The sequence below is a fragment of the Oncorhynchus nerka genome, linkage group LG10 (assembly GCF_034236695.1).
Source record: "Oncorhynchus nerka isolate Pitt River linkage group LG10, Oner_Uvic_2.0, whole genome shotgun sequence".
In the NCBI taxonomy this organism is placed as follows: domain Eukaryota; kingdom Metazoa; phylum Chordata; class Actinopteri; order Salmoniformes; family Salmonidae; genus Oncorhynchus; species Oncorhynchus nerka.
The window spans coordinates 27,944,912-27,964,637 of record NC_088405.1 but is presented as its reverse complement, the minus strand read 5'-3'; the positions used below and the strand labels follow the sequence as shown (position 1 = coordinate 27,964,637).

The 19,726-nt window shown below is 42.2% G+C and overlaps 1 protein-coding gene across 5 annotated transcripts in view; it reads right to left on the bottom strand.

Annotated features, from left to right (window-relative positions):
• Window positions 1-19,726, bottom strand: part of slka (STE20-like kinase a) — a 37,421-nt gene that overhangs the window by 15,178 nt on the left and 2,517 nt on the right. The window contains exons 2-14 of one of the 5 annotated variants that reach the window (XM_029669364.2): window positions 16,472-16,636; window positions 12,626-12,674; window positions 9,993-10,142; window positions 9,208-9,280; window positions 5,936-6,130; window positions 5,511-5,592; window positions 5,166-5,297; window positions 3,991-5,052; window positions 3,715-3,845; window positions 3,167-3,290; window positions 2,595-2,774; window positions 866-958; window positions 112-183 (exon numbers count right to left, since the gene is read on the bottom strand). In XM_029669364.2, the coding sequence (XP_029525224.1) occupies window positions 112-183; window positions 866-958; window positions 2,595-2,774; window positions 3,167-3,290; window positions 3,715-3,845; window positions 3,991-5,052; window positions 5,166-5,297; window positions 5,511-5,592; window positions 5,936-6,130; window positions 9,208-9,280; window positions 9,993-10,142; window positions 12,626-12,674; window positions 16,472-16,636 (2,508 nt within the window). Of the gene's footprint in view, window positions 1-111; window positions 184-865; window positions 959-2,594; window positions 2,775-3,166; window positions 3,291-3,714; window positions 3,846-3,990; window positions 5,053-5,165; window positions 5,298-5,510; window positions 5,593-5,935; window positions 6,131-9,207; window positions 9,281-9,992; window positions 10,143-12,625; window positions 12,675-13,305; window positions 13,449-16,471; window positions 16,637-19,726 lie in introns of those variants that run through there. The other 4 variants (XM_029669368.2, XM_029669365.2, XM_029669366.2 and 1 more) reach the window with 4 other exon arrangements.

Genomic DNA, 19,726 nt, shown 5'->3' with positions numbered 1-19,726 from the left:
ACCACAATGCTCGCATGTGCAGTCTCAATCTCAATCAGGTTTACACTTTGACGAAGACATACACATGTGAGCAGGAGGCCCGGTAGAGACAGAGAGGGGGTGACAACTTACATCCTGCATCTGAGCGTTGAAGAGAGCACATGAGGACAACTGAAAAGACTGTATCATAATCTGGGCCACACCCTGTGGAGGAGAGCACACAGCGCACTCATCCAGATCAGGGAGAGAGCACACGCTACACACAGCAGGCTGAGGAAAACACACACACAAAAGACACACAAAGACCGACAGACACAGGCTAAGAAACACACCCGCACACCCAAAGACAGACACTCGCCTCGACACAGGCCGAGAAACACAAAGACAATCCAGTCAACAGGAACAACCACACGCACACACCAGACACACTCTCCCGGAGTTTCTAAACCTGTTTCTGTTTTAGGGGTAGACTAAAGCAGGAGTGAGGTGCATGGCACAGTAGGAGGACGAAGTTAATTCAATTCAGGTTATTCATTAGCATAACGAATACAGGATGGGTTAGTGTCGTTGTTGTCCTATTCATGCGTGGTCAGATTTGAGTTGCCTGTGCAGTAGGAACTACAAGTCACACTTCTATTCCAGCGATCAATACAAAACTGTGTTAAACTTCCATGCTCCCTTTCTGATTAGCTCCTTCTTTGATGGTCAGGTAAAAAAACTGAGCTAACCAACTCCTGAAAACAATCATTTCAAAAATGGAGGGAAAAAGAAGAACAAGTGGGATGAGATCTTGTCCTCAACAACGCTCAGAGACATTTGAAGAGGGGTGTATTTGTGGGACAAGATTTGAGAAAGTGTGTGTGTGAGTGAGTGAGTGAACATTTACCTTTGGAATCTGAATGAGAGATAGATCTTCCTTTAAGAGTTTCATGAGCGCTCTCCTCATGAATTTGGGTGACTGTTCAACTTCCTGTTTCACCTATAGTGTGGGAAAACTGGGAGTTGTAGTTTCCTGGACAGCTATGTACGGCAGCCATAATAACTTGGGAAAAGTCATGCAAGGACCTGATGAATTAATTTAGATATCCACAAACCCTGATTTGATTGATAGTGTCTCCACGCTAGGGGGGGTCGGTGTTCGATTTAATGAGGAAATGTTTTGCTTTGTTTGATTAGAAGAGTGTCCAAAACCTTTAGCGCAAAGACATGTTTCCAGTGTTTGAGGGATTAGAGTTGATTAGTTTCTGTTGACAGACTTGATACCTGCATGATTAAATCAGCTTGCAGTGTTAAATAGGAAAACAAGCTTGTCTGGAATAATTCCCTAGTGTTAACTTCCCACCATGCAAGTCCTTTAGAGAGATTTAATCTTAAGTACAGAATGCTTCCACAGTGATCTCAAAAGAAGGTGCACACTCCTAATCCAGTCTGTAAAATATATTTTTAGTTTTGACCACAGACAGCTAAGGCAGTTTTGTTGAGACATGGCACCAAAATAATTTCCAGAGGTTTCTCCTAACCACAGTTATTCTTTTGTCAAGACATTCTCTTGAGACAGCTTGGTATTTGAATGTGCATCAATCTTGGGATCACTGGTCAGTAAGAAAACCCCCAATAGGAAAAGGCCTAAACTGCTACAATACTTCACAAGGCCATTGAAGTGTTTCATCAAAGATGTAATCCTATGAGCCTTTAACAAAATGAGTTTCCCAAAACCTGCCATCCCATCACCAAGCCCAACTCACACACATTCACACAAGCGACATGGTTACTTACACATAAATACAGTACAGTCAAATACATTTATGGACTAATATAACTTATAATACAATATAAATAGCCATATAATACAATATGAAATTTAACAATATATAAAACAACTATGCCAGAAAGAAATATGGATTTTAAAGATTCATTCCAGGAGCCAGTGCATATCCTGTATAGGTTCGAAGTAGTTGCTATGTTCAGTTGAGCAGCGAGAACGGTCAGTCTAATCAGGTGTGTAGGATTGCCATGCATGTATGAAATAACCACCATCACAGAGTTCGATAGGCTTGGCTATGAGAGTTGCCTGAGAACACCTCACCAACATGGCAGACTACTTAAAGCTTCCCAGATGGCTAATGGAGCTATAAGAGCAGCATCAATTACAGACACAGTAAAGCTAAGCTACATTGCCTGTACTCTACACAGAACAAAGAATGCATCATTTATAGAACTTGGAAAAAGAAGCCACATCATTTTCAGATGTATGGCATGAATTAAAAAAAAAAAGCACATTGTATGCATGACTAGTACCAAGAAATAAGGCAAGAGTTGCATGCCAAAGCTGTTGAGCAGAGAATCACCCTGTTGCATCCCCAAAAATCATGAAAAATGCATGATACGGGCTTATTATGGCTATAGACTATAAACAGTTTATAAACCACTTATAAACCCTTTATAAATTATACCCAAATGTAAGGAAGGTATCAACAGCAAGGAAAATGGGAGTTTATTTAGATATCAGCACACCAGCTCTGGTAAGTAAGCCCCAGTCCCCAACCGTCTCATGCACTTTCCACTCATGACAAGAGTTTGATGCATTGCACATGCACAGACCCACGGCCCCTTACCTCCTTCTTGCGGTTCTTGAGCATGTTCTGGAACTTGGAGAGCTCCTTGTCCTGCTCGGCCTTGATGCGTTTTGCCTCGTCCCTCAGCCGGTTGGTATGGTCCTGCTCCAGCCGCTCAATGGTCTGCTTCTGTTTCTTCTCCAGATTCTCCACCTCCTGGTCGTACTGACGCTTCTTACCCTGACGGAACACACATGAGATTAGTAAGATCAGGCCTTCACAAAGACAAATGCCTATCCTTAGTGGAATGGCAAATGCTTCTTTTGATTATATTTATTATGGATCCCCATTCGCTGCTGCCAAGGCAGGGGTCCAGCAAAATGAAGGCTCTTATACCATTTTTAAAACATTACAATACATTCACAACAGATTCTGACTCTGAGGGATGTATATTATTAAAGTATTCAAACATGTCCCAAAGGAATAACAGTTGCTCATTTTGTTATTCATTTCTATCTAAATACGTGTGCAGGATAAAAAACCCTTGATATGAATCATCTGGTTTCCAAGGGGACATCCCTAGACAACAACAACGGCATGCACAGATAGATGCACCAGGATGGGTGACTTACAGTCATCTCCTGCTCGAAGCGGCGGTAGATCTGTTCTCTCTGCTGCTGCAGCTTGTCGCTGAGCGCCTGCTGGGCTCTATGCTCCTCCTTCTGCAGCAGACGCAGCTCTCTCAGCTCCTGGCGCCTGACAGCACACAACAACAACACTTCACATTTGAACTCAACAGATTTCCACCTTCAACTAATGAATAATAACGTATTATATTTCACTCCCGGGAGGGGCACGGAATCTGTCCATAGGTGAGTAAGGTGACCGATTAATATCCTGATTTGACTCGAAATGGAGTCAAAATGGAATGAACCCAGCTCTCAACTCAAGACACCAACAGAAGAACAGTAGACGACATTTGAGATGGAGTATTTTTTTCACTGCTTTTTAAAACATACAGAGGCCAAAATAGACCATAAAAGTATACCCATCATCATTGTTCATCAATCTTGGGAGTTGTAAAAGCCAGGGAACTGAGCAATGAATGACAACTATTTATGTCAGGGCTCCGAAATGGGTCACATGCCATATTTAGTCACGGTAGAGAGGAGAGAAATACCTCAGGAATCTCATCTCCTCGTTCTTGGTGTCGTTATCGGTGACTATCTTTGACGTGGTCACACTGACCTCCACTCCGTCAACCATGAACTTACGGGTCTTCTTCAGAGTCTTCTTCTGCCGTCTCGTGTCCTGTGGAGAAAAGGAGTTTGTTTTACATAATGTCTGAATTGAAGTGCATATGTTGGCCCCTTAAATAGGATGTTCACTTGAATGGCACTATGTATATCCTGTATATAGGACAGATTTGTCATCATTGGTCCTTATGCCTTGTTACCTGTATGGACACAGACCCCGCCTCAGCCTTTTTGGACAGGAAACTGGAGATGGATAGGTTGAGGTCCATGCTGTTGCTATCTGCTACAGAGCTGCTCCCCGAGTCAGAATCCTTCTCCACATCTGGCTCCGACTTAACAGGAGTGCTTTCCTGGTCGGTCTTTGACTCCGAAACAGCATCCTGGGATGGAGCTTCCTCATCTGGTGGCTTCTCCTCCCTCTCGTCGGTGGTCCCCTCCTCAAGAATCACCACCGGTATTACATTATTGTCTCTTTGGGCTTCTGTGTCTGCAGAGACCTCTGTGGAGCCCTCAGCTGCGTCTACCTCTGCGTCTGTGTTGACGTCCGATTCTGTGTTGTCTGTGTCTTCATTCAAGTCGGCGTCTGTGTTTATGTCTGTGACCCCATCAGCCTCTGGTTTAACCTCCTCTGCCATCTCAATGAGCGTCTCCTTCTCAATCTTCTCTGGTTTAGCATTGACCTCGGTCGACACGGCGCCAGGCTCCTCTAAAGCACTCCTAGGCTGGTCCCCTGGATCTGTTAATTTGGTGGGAGGCTGGAGAATCACCTCTGGCTCCTCTTTGATTGGTTCCTGCTTCACCTCCTCCTCTGTCTTCTCCTCTACTTTTACTCTTTCCTTCAGGAATACTTGTGGAGGTCCATCCTCTACTTTCTCCTCTTCCCCTGTCTCCTCACTCACAATCACACTCTCCTGTGTGTCTGATGGTGCTTCTGGCACAATGGTGATCTGACGGTCAGGAATCTCCTCAGGCTTTCCAGCAGGGCTTTCCTCTGGTTTGGGCTCCATGGCCTTCACCTGTCCATTGACTAAGTCCTCATTACTGGCATCAGACACCTCGTTCAGTTTCTCACCCTCTGCCCTGTCGCCCACGCTGGTCCCAAGGCCCTCGTCAGACAGCTTATCACTGGCCTTGTCCTCTGCAGTCTCAGGCTCTGTCTTCTCTGTGACTGAGTCCAGTGTAGAGGTGGTCTCAGAGAGCTTCTCATCCTCAGAGCTGGCCATGCTGGTGTCTGATGGCGCTCGCTTATGTCCGGGCACCACCTTCACAGAAACAACACATGGTCAATCAATGCTGTGAGACCTTTTGACCTTTTATGACATTGTACGACACTATTCCATAACAGATTATGAAAACAGTGCGCTATACTACATACCAGAGTTGCATCCGTCTCTTCTTCTTCATCTTCCTCTTTGCCTTCTTCTATCTCCTCTAAGACGTCAGCATTGGCCTCAGCAATCAGTTCTCTCAGCGGTTTGTTGTCAACTACACTGCTAACAAAGGGATGCTGTATGGAATGGTGGCGAAACAATACAAGGTAGTAAATTATCCCACAATATGTAGTCACAGGAGCATACGTGTGACATCAGCACATCATTTAAATTAGGTGTTAGGGTGGGGTATTCCAGATGTTTGTTCTTCGCATGTGACAATAGAGGGAAAGAAGGCTTGGAAACAAGTTTTTTCATATGCAGGTTATCGGACATGCCGAGTCGTTCACCTGCAAGAGCTGGGCTGTGCACCACCTACGGTCCACATTCTTATCCAGTGCCTTCCTCAGAAAGTCATTGAACTCTGGTGACCTGGCAAACAGAGGGGGAAACATATTTAAGACTACTTTTCATTTTACCTTTATTTAACTAGGCAAGTCAGTTAAGAACAAATTCTTATTTTCAATGACAGCCTACGAACAGTGGGTCAACTACCTTGTTCAGGGGCAGAACAACAGATTTTTTTTTACCTTGTCAGCTCGGGGATTCAATCTTGCAACCTTTCGGTTACTAGTCCAACGCTCTAACCACTAGGCTACTACCGCCCCATACAATGAAACTCTTTTGTCACCTGGTCTAGGGTCTGTTTCTACGACACTAGTCCTGACTCATTCCTTCACCGCTCCCCCTCTACAAAATTATTCTACACTCTCACCAGCGTGAAGGCTGCATGAGTGTGGGCGGATCGGCCTTGGCTATTCTCAGCAGGACTCTCATGGGGTTCATCTCGTGGTTAGGAGGTTCTATCTGTGCCAGCTCAATCAGGGTGACCCCCAGGGACCAGATGTCAGCCTTGTAGTCGTACGGACGGTCCTTAGATGTCTCACACATCACCACCTCTGGAGCCATCCTGGAGAACCAGAGGAAAGAGAGAGGTTGTTTTAGTATGTGTACGTGTGTGTCAGGGTTTAAGTTAGCCGGTAATAGCCGGCTTTTGGACAGTATCTTTTATATTTTTTTAAAGAGGATGAAGAAAATTGGCTCAGGCCGATTGTCCGGGAAACGAAGAAACCAATTCCCAAATGCGAAATCATACTTTTTAGCCTATTCATTGATGGAAACACCAGTCGATGTAAATACAATGCCTTTGGAAATTATTCAGACCCCTTAACTTTTTACACATTTTGTTAGGCCTCGCCAACAGCATACCACCCTGCATACCACTGCTGGTTTACTTCTGAAGCTAAGCAGGGTTGGTCCTGGTCAGTACCTGGATGGGAGACCAGATGCTGCTGGAAGTGGTGCTGGAGGGCCAGTAGGAGGCACTCTTTCCTCTGGTCTAAAAAAAATATAAAAAATATCCCAATGCCCCAGGGCAGTGATTGGGGACACTGCCCTGTGTAGGGTACCGTCTTTCGGATGGGACGTTAAAGGGTGTCCTGACTCTCTGAGGTCATTAAAGATCCCATGGCACTTATCGTAAGAGTAGGGGTGTTAACCCCGGTGTCTTGGCTAAATTCCCAATCTGGCCCTTGAACTATCACGGTCACCTAATAATCCCCAGTTTACAATTGGCTCATTCATCCCCCTCCTCTCCCCTGTAACTATTCCCCAGGTCGTTGCTGCAGATGAGAACGTGTTCTCAGTCAACTTACCTGGTAAAATAACGGATAAATAAATAAATACAATTCTAAAATTGATTAAATTGTCGTCGTCTCCCTGATCAATCTACATACAATAAATACCCCATAATGACAAATTAAAAACAGGATATTAGAAATGTTTGCAAAAAGGAAAAATTACATTTACATAAGTATTCAGACCCTTTACTCAGTACTTTCTTGAAGCACCTTCGGCAGCAATTACAGCCTCGATTCTTATTGGGTATGACGCTACAAGCTTGGCACACCTGTATTTGGGGAGTTTCTCCCATTCTTCTCTGCAGATCCTCTCAAGCTCTGTCAGGTTGGATGGGGAACATCGCTGCACAGCTATTTTCAGGTCTCTCCAGAGATGTTCGATTGGGTTCAAGTCCAGACTCAAGGACATTCAGTGACTTGTTCCGAAGCCACTTCTGCATTGTCATGGCTGTGTCCTTAGGGTCATTGTCCTGTTGGAAGGTGAATTTTTGCCCCAGTCGAAGGTCCTGAGCGCTCTAGAGCAGGTTTTCATCAAGGATCTCTGTACTTTGCTCGCGCTGAAAAATATCCCCACAGCATGATGCTGCTTATATAGATATAAGGTCCCACAGTTGACAGGGCATGTCAGAGCAAAAACCAAGCCACCAATCAGGTGTGCAGACCTCCACCAATCAGGTGTGCCTTTCCAAATCATGTCCAATCAATTGAATTTGCCACAGGTGAACTCCAATCAAGTTGTAGGAACATCTCAAGGGTGATCAATGGAAACAGGATGCACCTAAACTCAATTTCGAGTCTCATAGCAAAGGGTCAAGAATACTTATGTAAATAAGGTTAAAAAAAAAAAATAATAATATTAATAATATATAATATAATAATACATAAATGAGCAAAACAGTAAAAAAAAAAAAAGGTTTCCTATTTACGAGGTATTTTGTGTAGATTCTTGAAGGATAAAAAAATCGATATATTTTAAAATAAGGCTGTACATTTGACCGGTCATGCTTATCGGTCTATGGGTTAATTTGCATCATTTAGCTAAATTAGCTCGTGTACAGTATATTCGTTATGCATCTTATTTACCACGCGTACTGCGTACAGATACAGAGCCTTTGAGTGTAAAATCTGTAAGACCACGTGGGAGCTGCTGCTGCTACAGCATCTCAAACAGCGCATCACACCCCACTTTGCAATGAGCTGGAGGCAGTATGCATTTTAAAAACATATACTTAACTGTTTGAAACCTGAATATTTTACTACACATTATGAGGCATGTCTCACCTTGATTCAAAGTAACCTAGCCAAAATCAGACCATCTCTGTGGAGGCAATTCTTTCATTATCCAGTAGCCAAACGCACAATCCTACTCATACAGTATTAGCAACCCATGCTAGTTGTTGCTTATTAGATCTCCCCTCTCTACATTTTGAATGGATATTTTCCATCTCTGTCAATTGACGCCGCTCGCATGTGCAGTGCGCTTTCCCCATAACTGCATTATGGAACAAACATTCACCCCGTAACCTACTGACTTGTGCACATTGTTAAGCTTATAATGTGAAAAAATAATAGTTAATCAACATTTTAAGCTGAATGTTCTGATCTGTGGCAACTGGTTGTTGTCACACGACTGTCCCAGGATCTGTTTGGAATAGGCCATTTCTTTCTCGACAAACTGACCAATAGATTCGGTACACTTTTCTACAATGGGGAATAGTGGATTGACGTAGGCTAGTGATGTTGCTGTTCGTTACTCATCTTGCTGGCTAATGTAAATGTGGACAGTTATTCTAACACCTTCAAAGTGCGCATCAGAATGATGTAAAGACCGCACATCGTTGCATTCTCGAGTTGCATCTTCTGTTAATATAAATGACCATAATCTAAAATGGATTTCTGTCATCCTGAGCACCGTGGGTGGACACCCTAATCAGGTTACGCACCAATGCATACATGTCTGGTAAATGAATCAAATGTCCAGTAAATTAAAATGCTGCTGGTCAAATGTCCGGCACCACATTTTCCTAACGGAAACCCTCTGTGTGTGTGTGTGTGTGTGTGTGTGTGTGTAGTGAGTGCCCACAAGTACCATTATTTGTGTGTGTGTGTGTGGTGAAAACTGGTGTGCATTTGTGTACTATTGGGAACATGAGTCAGTGCTTTGGACACTCTGAAAGAGCTTTTTCATTCACCCCTACAGTAATATACTGGTAATTAGCTTGACATCATCGCTGCGAAACAAATGGTTGCCCCATGGCAATGAAATACCCCTCACACAAGTTTTGTTCAGTTCAAATCAGAAGCTCTATAAAATGGATACAAAAAGAATCAGAACAGCATGACTCACCAATATGGAGTGCCAATGAAAGAATCTCTTCTCTGCAGCGTCATGGTATTCTTAGCGGACACGCCAAAGTCAGCTGAAAACAGACATAGATTCAGAATTTAGTAGTTGGGCAGAGATGGAGAATGACAGAATGCATTTCATTGTTTTTATAAGAAAAGGTTAATATAGGTTAGTATACATCCACATTATATGAATAATAAAGTACTACTTCTACTGTCATTGCTACAGTACCTTGTGATTATTTCAGAATGTTACTGTGCAGTCTCAACGCAGTCTTCGAGTACATCTGAGAGGTCAAATGAAGCGTTGTGTAGCTAGCGACTGCCTGCTAATTAAGGCTACGCCTAGCCCCGTCACGTCCCTCTGTATGCCTACATCATATGAATCATCATGGAAACTGTAGCTATGGATGCTATCACTTAACTCAACTGCAATCATTTACATATCCAAGGCTTCATTTGCATACATTTGCAGCCTGCGTGTTGCCAATAATGATGATGAATCGCCCACATCATGAAACCTGTATTTTTAACAATACATATCAGGCCAGTGTCCAGTCCACTACATTCTCTACTGGGCTGGATGCAAAGGCACTCAAAGGGGTAGTAATACTACACTTTTCCAGCCTAAAGCCTGTTAGGAGTGTCACGTTTGAACAATATCTTTTCAGGATACCAGTTAAACCTATTCACAAGTCAACAGAGGACAGCCTACTACTCATGAAATACAGTAGGAGATATTCTTAGACAAAGAGCCAATAGAAGTCCAGCGAGGCAAGGCCTTACCCAATTTGATGTCTCCCTCCTGTGAGAAAAGGATGTTCCCAGCCTTCAGGTCTCTGTGGATGACCTTGATCTCATGAAGGTAGGCCAGGGCCTCCAACGTCTGCCTACACACCACCCGGATCTGGGGCTCTGTCAGAGGCCTCTCAAGCTCTGCAGAGGCAAAGACGGAAGCATCCACATGAATTTAGTGTACCTTAAAATCTCTATCCACTGGAACTTTCTGTGTCGTATGTTGACATTTCATGAAGGTTTTACCAATGCTTTATGTACTGTATCCTTCATAGTACATGGTGAACACACACTAAACATAACAATTTGGAGACATGTGGCTGTAACCCTTAGCAACTGCAAAAGAACACTGTTCCATGCCCTTCTTCCCACAGCCAGCAGTCATAACTGGACCAACAGCATGGTAGAGTGAGTCACACCACCGGACCACTCCTGATCCAACAGAAGAGGTTCAACCATGACATCTCCTCTCTGTTTAAAGAGTGAATGCTTTTAAAAAGCAACGAATCCCTTTGAAAAACAGCCTGTGGCATCAATATGAGTCAGAAACAGTTACTCCAGTGTCAAAATTGACTACAAAGTGTAAATAGGATAATTTAGGTGATTAAGTCAGTCTAACCTAAAACGGAGTTTGGACCATCCGTGTGTCACAACGGGTAAATGATTTCATTTGATGATGTCCATTTGTCCACTAACATGGGGTGAAGAGCTGTGGTGATTGCACTCTATCCAATAGCATACACAATGAGACATACCTGCACAGCAGCCTGGCATTATCTACATAGTAGAATGTCGCACATTTTCTACTTGCGAAATCCTGCAACAAACTCCTTAAGATGTCAAATTGCGCAACTCAAACAATCTCAGCAAAAACATAAAAATTAATGACAGATGCCTTGTTTTATCTTAGATTCATTGTGGGGATTTTGAAGAAGTGAAATAGGCTTTAATGTCGACCATGTCTCACGGGGGACAAACATCATCAACCAAACGCGGAATCGGTCAGGAAACACACCTACAAACTGAAACCATGTGTTTGATGTATTTGATACCATTCCATTTATTCAGCTCCAGTCATTAGAACGAGACCGTTCTCCCCAATTAAGGTGCCACCAACCCCCTGTGACTTACATGCTTAGAGTGAAGAATGGTAGCAGCCTATGTCAACTCATTACACAAAACAGGCTATTTGTGCGATCATTATCAGCCTGTGTAAATTGTGATCTACTCACTATAAACTGTGTGGTACAATATAATGACAGGGTGTTGTTACAAAATGGAGGACATGTGGTCTCAACTCAAAGATTAATTTAATATCTTACATTTCACAGTGTAAAGACTGACACCCAGTGTTACAGATACACGTATCCTGTGTGTATTTCTTTTCTCTCCTTCTCCCCTCACAGGTGACAATCATCATTCCCCAATCAATCATCAATCAGAAGACACCTGCTCCTCTTCCCTTTCCCATTCCCTTGGTTTAAAAACCCATTCAGTTGTTTTCTCTGAGCTCAATCTCTCTGTAGATCTCTCTTGTTTGGTTTAGCAACTACATGTCACTTTGTTCCGTTATCCTGTGATTATCGTTTTGTGTTTGACTGTTTGTTTGATGGTGGGAAAAGGGGGTACCAAGACAAGTCGCCCATGGGCATACACTACCCGTTTTTATTTAACCTTTATTTAACCAGGCAAGTCAGTTAAGAACAAATTCTTATTTTCAATGACGGCCTAGGAACAGCGGGTTAACTGCCTGTTCAGGGGCAGAACGACAGATTTGTACCTTGTCAGCTCGGGGGTTTGAACTTGCAACCTTCCGGTTGCTAGTCCAACGCTCTAACCACTAGGCTACCCTGCCGCCCCACTACACTACCCGTAGGAATACTTTGTCTAAGAACACTAGTTAGAACTGGGTGGACCACCCACTGTATTTTTGGTTAGTTAGACTAACCTACTTCAATACAGCTAACTAACTTAGGGGTGTTTTTGGGAGATTTGTTTCTTTCCTTGGGTCCAGCTCAGGCCCTTTTCCTGCCCCGCTTTACCGTGTGTTTACCAAATAAACCATGAGTGTTTGACGGTAGATTTAAGTTGTCTGTGGTTATTCTCACCTTTTCACTGTTTATAATTTGCATGAGTTATGAGCCAAAGCGATTCGTAACACCCAGTTACATCTGCAGGCTTAATTTTGCAGCCTAGCGATTATTAAGAGCATTGGGCCAGTAACCAAAAGGCCGCTGGTTTGAATCCTTGAGCAGACTATGTCAAATCTGTCTGTGCCCTTGAACAAGGCACTTAAAGCTAAATGCGCCTGTAAGTTGCTCTGGACTTAGCGTCTGCTAAATTACTAAAATATCAAATCAGCAAGTCCCAATACAACTCTAAACCAATGGTGGGATGTTCCTTAAATTCCAAAGAACACAAAGGAAAGTACTGAGGCATTAAAACTGGACTAACCACTCCTAGAAATGGGAACTATGATAATGATACACTTTCACCACTCCACCACTGAGTGGAGGGAACATTCTACACTGGCTGAAATGTATTGAAATAGAAAAAAAACATTTGATCTGACTGATGACAGAGTGACATTTTCCATGTATTCCTTTTTGAAAATCCATACTCACCCAACATGACTGCATCGACAGCACCTCCCGCACAGAACTCAATCAGAATCTGAGGAGAGAAAAATACACAGTTACTGTACCAAAGTGTCCCCCCAATGTTATGTGCGTTTCAGAGTAACACTCAAAGCAGGAGACATCAACGTTTTAATTGAGGGAGCCTTGAGGTCAAATTCTTTGGCGCTGGATGAAAACAGCACTTCGCAAAAGGCGTTTGCGAGACAGTTTGATTCAACCTACTCTGTTGCATGCACAAACTTGTCATTTAATAAGATGAGTGAGTTTCACAGTGGATATATTCACATTCTATTATGTAAACTGTGAGCTTAATTCACATGTAAAAAAGGGACAACTCAATTACAGATATCCTTCACAGCAGAAATTCTTAACCTTGTGAAAGGTCTTCAAATTCTCATGGTCAATGCTAACCAGTGCAATAACTTATCAAGTGTGAGACTTCATGAAGGGGACTTTCTCATATTTTGTAAGGGATTCAGTTTGGCATACATGTTTGATGATGTTAAGATGCCAATAAATCTGCAGCAGAAACTACATCAAGTTTTTACATCAGCTCTATTTCAAAGAAAGTGTGGAGTCCTCAGACAGCAACGTCACTGCAAGCAATTCAAATCTGACCACACTATTTGTATTACAGGAAGATGTGAGGAAAAACAAATGCCTACTCTATTGAGCTCTGCTCCAGTGTTGTTCCTAAGAGGAAGAGTCATTGTAGCAGCCCTTGCCTCAGATACAATGGTCCACACACACAGCAGAGGAATGAGAGGTCTACTCTACATAACCTCTTAGAACCATTCCAACACTTCCTACAACAACTATTACAGAACTTTCTCAATTGACCCTTTGCTAAGCCCCATCCCAGAATGTAGGGCAACCAATTGCAGCACTCCAATAGATAGCAACTGTGTCAAATCTGACAACTCTGACAAGCTCACGTTTGTATTGCATGAAAGCCAGTGAGGGATATGGCAAAAACTGTTTAAAAATGTATGTTTAAATGGCTAAATAATTGAACAGTAGACCAGAGGTACTTGCTACTTGTTGTTCCTGAAATGCAGCACCTGTTGGAGATTTTTTTTAAATCTGAAATTACACTTGTTATATTGTTTGCTAGCTCTGTCTTATTGACCACCCCAAGTTTCTAACGCTAGCTAGCCACTTAATATAACGTTTTTTTTCCCTCAAAATATATGTTAGCTAGCGAAGCTAGGAACGTTATGAATACATCTCCAATCTGCTGTCGACATCAGGATACGATTTGAGAGCACTAGTTATCTCCAAAAGTGGATATAGCTTTGACTGCGTGCTGACAGTGAATTCAGAGCCCTTCAGTGGCTAGCTAAAAGTTTGAGATCATTGTGAGGGGATTTCGCCAGTGGTTGGATGGGGAATTGGGCTTCCCGGGAAAATGTTGTCCAAGGTTGCAACAGTAACCAAGGGGGGTGGGGCTTAGCAAATTGTAAATGGAAGGAACAGAACTTCAAACCTGTGTTGTGTTCAGTTGGCACACCATGGAAAAAATGCTTTGAGGAGGTACTACAGGAACATGTCACATAAGAACACTAATTTTCCGTTTTAAAAAGTTTGTCCGTTTGCTGCTGCTGAACACAACCGAGTCCGACTGAACGCAACCCTTATTTCTCTGTTGAAATGAACATCCCGAACATGGCTAAACATCACTATCGTGTGCATTGCGATTATTCAAAGACATCGCATCGAGCTGATCTAATGCAATTCTTGACTTGCACAGGACTAGGTAAGCGCACTAACCTACTGGTAAAGTTTCGTCTGGTTTATCAGATGATGTCATGAACTAATGCAGTTTTGGAGATGTGAAAACTGACCAGCCTCTGTGATAAAAGCTATTGTGAACTATACTATATCACCTGATCTATGGGAGCATAGCCAGGACGTGTCCAACAGCAGCTTGAGGTATCGGATGCACAAATCAATCAAAACCCTCACTGAGTAACGCCCATTCAGTGAGTTAAACAAAGAAGATGGAAAGACTGGTCATCCATTATATAATGATACACATCAATGGAGGGCTAACCGTTTTACAATAATGAACCATTTGAAACGGTTTACTAATGTTATCATGAATTAAATATGATACAATTATCCTTACAGCAGCAAAGATCTCCATTATTGATTACTATGCCTTAACAGTGCCATAAGACATCAGCCGCTAGCTACCATTTTACTGGCAGTGCCTGCCTTATGTATATTTCACAACATTCACTTACTGTTGCACAGGGTTTGGTATGAATGAGTCCTTTTTTTGGCTGAATGGAATGTTCACACACATTAACTAAACGCCTGACATGTTTTAAAGGCATAAGTTACACATTAATCTCTCTCAGGACTCAACCAGTGGCACACACTACAAGGTTTGATGTCTCTAAATTATTCATTAGCACTTTCTCAAGCCCAGAGTAGCAGTCCATTATCTTCCCATGGCTGCAGCCCCACAGCGGGGGATCACATGATACCACCTGGACATAAATGCGCTGTTGTTCTCTCCAAACACACCAACAGTGTGACAGGATCCTCTGACAGCGTTCACACAGCAGTTGATGGTGATTATAGTGCTTTTTGAGGTTGGTTCATTTATGAAAAAATAATCACGGTTTTTGATTCAGTTTGGATTATTTTTCAAAAATGTAAATGCATTATGAAATAAAGACAATGATTATTTCAGGTCAGGTCCACATTGGGTAGACATCAATACCTGGGGCGGCAGGGTAGCCTAGTGGTTAGAGCGTTGGACTAGGAACCGCAAGGTTGCAAGTTCAAACCCCCGGGCTGACAAAGGTCCAAATCTGTAATTCTGCCCCTGAACAGGCAGTTAACCCACTGTTCCTCGGCCATCATTGAAAATAAAAATGTGTTCTTAACTGACTTACCTAGTTAAATAAAGATTTTAAAAAATACAGAATTAGGAAATTACTATGAAAAAATAAGATATTTATGTTGCATTTACATATTACTTTGTTTTTTTTGAGGACTTTGTCATCATTTAATATCTGCTCAGGCAGTAGCAGCCAGCCACCTAACATTATCTCTATGCTCCCCATACTGTACTGTCTTTAGCCATCCTATTTAGATACACTCTCTGACAAAATCCTTTTACTAGTTCTTCAAAGTAGAAAAGGTACTTTCACAAACTGTCTCTATCCCTCTCGTCGTTGTGTACATTCCTCTCTCATGCGTTCTGTGTGTATCTAACCTTACATAGCAGGGTAAAAGTGTATCCGAAAGAATCAGCGCAGTGGATTCTGGTCATTGTAGTTAATTTCCACGTTTCTGCTCTGAACTAGGTTGAATATTTCCTTAGTGAAAACTTCAACTCCCTTCAACCCAGTGTCCCATAGTTCTTGACTTCTCTTGTGAATGATCTGATTTCTCTCTAGAGAAACGGCACAATGGGCTAACACAGAAATACAAACTAAACGGAATTCAAGTAATTGAAAATGATCGAAAAAATGCATAAAAACAAAATGGTCGCTCAGCACTATCCCCATGTGAAGTCTGGGGCTTGAGAGAGAATAAGGGGCGACATTGATAAGAGAATGTGAGGTGACCTTATTTAAATCTTAAGGTTAAGCTCTCAAGCACTGGTTTGTGAATAAATTAGGAATATCATCATGTTTGACTTGTGTGAGGTGCATATAGATTGATGTTTCTCAAGTGTTAGACGGTGAACTCCCGCACTTTAGCAGGATCATGAGTATACACACAAGTGTGTGAGTGGTGTGAACTGTGAACACTGTCAGTGGCCCTGTTCTCCACATCTGAGAAACCCAATCCCTCCAGAGGGAGCCCACTTACCCACAGTTTGCTTTCATAATAGAAGGCATCCAGCAGTTTGACTATGTAACGGTGATCACAGGAGGCCAGAATGTCTATCTCCACCATGTAATCCTCCAACTCCTCCTCTGTCTTGGTATCGATCACCTTGGCAGCAGCCAGGGTCCCAGTCTGCTTGTTCTGGGCCTGAAACAAAGACACCGACAAAGGAAATGAGTGAATATATTCCCCTGATAACAAGCACCATTCGATCAAACTCATACCGCAGAAAAAGAGCAACAGATTAATAGCCGTACTAATGGATAGTGGTTAATGTAAAGACATTTATGAACGGTAACGATAACATGAAAAGGCCACTGCCATTTTGGAGTTGGAGCATTTAGCATTGGAGTGGTTTATGGTAGAGCAGCTGAAGGCAATTTTCTAAAAAGGTCACATCTTTCTGTAAACGTATTTCATCATTCAGACACAAAAACATAAGAGGCTTTATATTTGCAGGAAAATCAGCTTGAGGAGAGGCCAAATTCACATCTGGGGTCAGGACAATTACAGTGTGGAGTCTCTGGAGAAAACTGATAATCTGTTAGCTGAACTGTATTAACTAGTCTATCAAGGTTAACTGTTCCTATGTGTTTCATTTCAGGAACAACTGATACCACATGCCCAAGCTATGACATCTATCCTCGGTGATAACTACTGTAGAAACATTTGCCAAAACATATTTTATATACTGTTTAATAGCAATATAAGCATGTTTCCGCTTTTAAAACAACAAAATTGTCATGACAGTTAAGTTACTGTGACCAGTAGCCATATAACAGACACACATGTTGACAGTAGGAAATTACAATAAAAAGAAGGGATTTAGGATCCAGCTCAAAGTCTGACAAAAGAGGAAGTTTGATTAGATATATAGAAAAAGGTATTAGCTTATGGCTTTAGGAAGCATAAACAAGCAACCATGTGTAATGGTCAAACGCATATAGATACATGCATGTTCCTTTGGCTACTTGCAAAGGCTTGACCTAGTTGAAAATGAAGACATTTAAAGGGGAGAATGACACGTTGTTCCATTCTCCACTTCCTCTCGCTCATGCAGACGGGGCTGCTATTTTGAGCTAAGCTTTGGCCGTAATGTTTATGGATACAGACCCAACCTAGTGGAGTTAAGGAAAGTTAAGGAGGGAAAGAGGGTGTGTCAGTGTAGCGAACTGCATCAGAATGTATATTTACACATAGTCACTCCCTTTTGTCTGTACCAGGCAACGCCTGCCCTAGCCTTAGCAGTCACACATTCAACACGAGGTCATACCTGTGACACTGTGCATATTTGCCTTCCTATTTTAGAGGGCTCTATGACCTCAGTTCTACTGGGCATGAGCCTTCACATTCCATCAAGAACTCTGATGGTTCATATCCAAGAAACAGTCTGACCTTTAGCAAAGCATAACAAGGAAACTGGCAAGAACACCAAATCAAAACATGTCCAGGGATTTACATTAAAGAAGCATGGGCACATCCCCAAGCACGCAGAAGAGAAGGTAATGCGCTCTCAAATGATGAAGGGGAAAGTAACCTAGCTACAGTATGTGAATAGAGGGCTATCAGTTGTTTTTATTAGCCGTTGTGACAGGGAGCTTTGGCTTGTCCTCACACCCACTTCAGCGGCTGTGCTCCACGGCCCGTCATGGGGTGAGCTCAGAGCTGTGACTCAGACTGAATGCCAAGAATCCCCTTCCTCCCAGACCCAGCCAGCTGATTCATCCACTGCTGCCACCTCTAACACCACCACACCTCAGCATGACACACCCACTACAGGGCTGTGAAATAACACATGGAATATGATATTAAAAGGATCACTTTTATTTATACCAAATCTCTATTTGATGTAAATCAAATCAAATGTTATTGGTCACATACACGTATTGGCATGGCATGTAATATACAAAGGTCCAGATACTTTTTTGTCGATTTCACATGTTTTTGAGAAACTTACCAAAACCAGTGATTCACTTCCTCATCCTCGTTGTACAGTACAGGGGCTCTGAAAAAATGGTCCAAAAACACCCAAGTACAGCTTGATTCGCAAGTAAATGGAATATAATGTTGCGGATAAAGTATAGAATGACAATTTCACGTGTACAACATCTAAAGACATGCACCACTATACTGAGCTTTTGCGTTTCTAAAAAGACGTATTTGGGTGTTTTTTGCAGCATTTGTTCCATGTTTTTTCAGAGCCCCTGTAGTACAGGATGAGGAAGTAAATCGCTGGTTGGGGTAAGTTTCTCAAAAACAAGTGAACAAGTGAAAAAAGGAGTGTGGAACCTTTTATATCACGCACTTACATCAAAAATAGAGATTTGTTTGTGAAAGAGCACACTTCTCCTTTAAGGTACAGCAGTGTGGAACAATGGCTGTAGGACAAGGGATGACTAAGATAATAGTGTACAGGGTATGATATTGTTATTACATGGTAACAGATTTGGTCAAGTGATCGGCTATGCACACTGCTCTGACACACGCACTTACCCCACCAGACATGCCACCAGGGGTCTTTTCACAGTCCCCAAATCCAGAACAAATTCAAGAAAGCGTACAGTATTATATAGACCCCTTATTGCATGGAACTTCCATCTCATATCGCTCAAATAAACAGCAAACCTGGGTTCAAAAAACAGATAAAGCAACACCTCGTGTCACAACGACTCTCCCCTATTTGACCTAGATAGTTTGTGTGTATGCATTGATATGTAGGTTACGTGTGCCTTTAAAAGATATATATGTAGTTCTGTCCTTGAGCTGTTCTTGTCTATTGATGTTCTGTATTATGTCATGTTTCATGTTTTGTGTGGACCCCATGAAGAGTAGCTGCTGCTTTTGCAACAGCTAATGGTGATCCTAATAAAATACCAAATATTGTTAACCATTAGGGCAAACTCAACTTACTACATTCCATGACTGGGAGTGGATAGGAATTATAAGTACAATTTGTGACTGATAATATTATATTACAAGCTGAGCTCACTGAAACAGTTGACATGTGTTTACTAATGACAAAATATATCCAGTTTAGACACACCAAAGATGTTCTTATGTTGACAGAGATATTAAACATTAGAATGCTTGACTGAAGATGACAAGAAAAATAATTACAAAACAATGACAACAGGTAGGTGTTTTCCCCAACTCTGTTTGAGGGCTGCAGTGTCTCCAGTCCTGGCTTTCATCATTGCCTGCTAATCAGCTAATGAAGACATGGGTAACTGGGGAGAA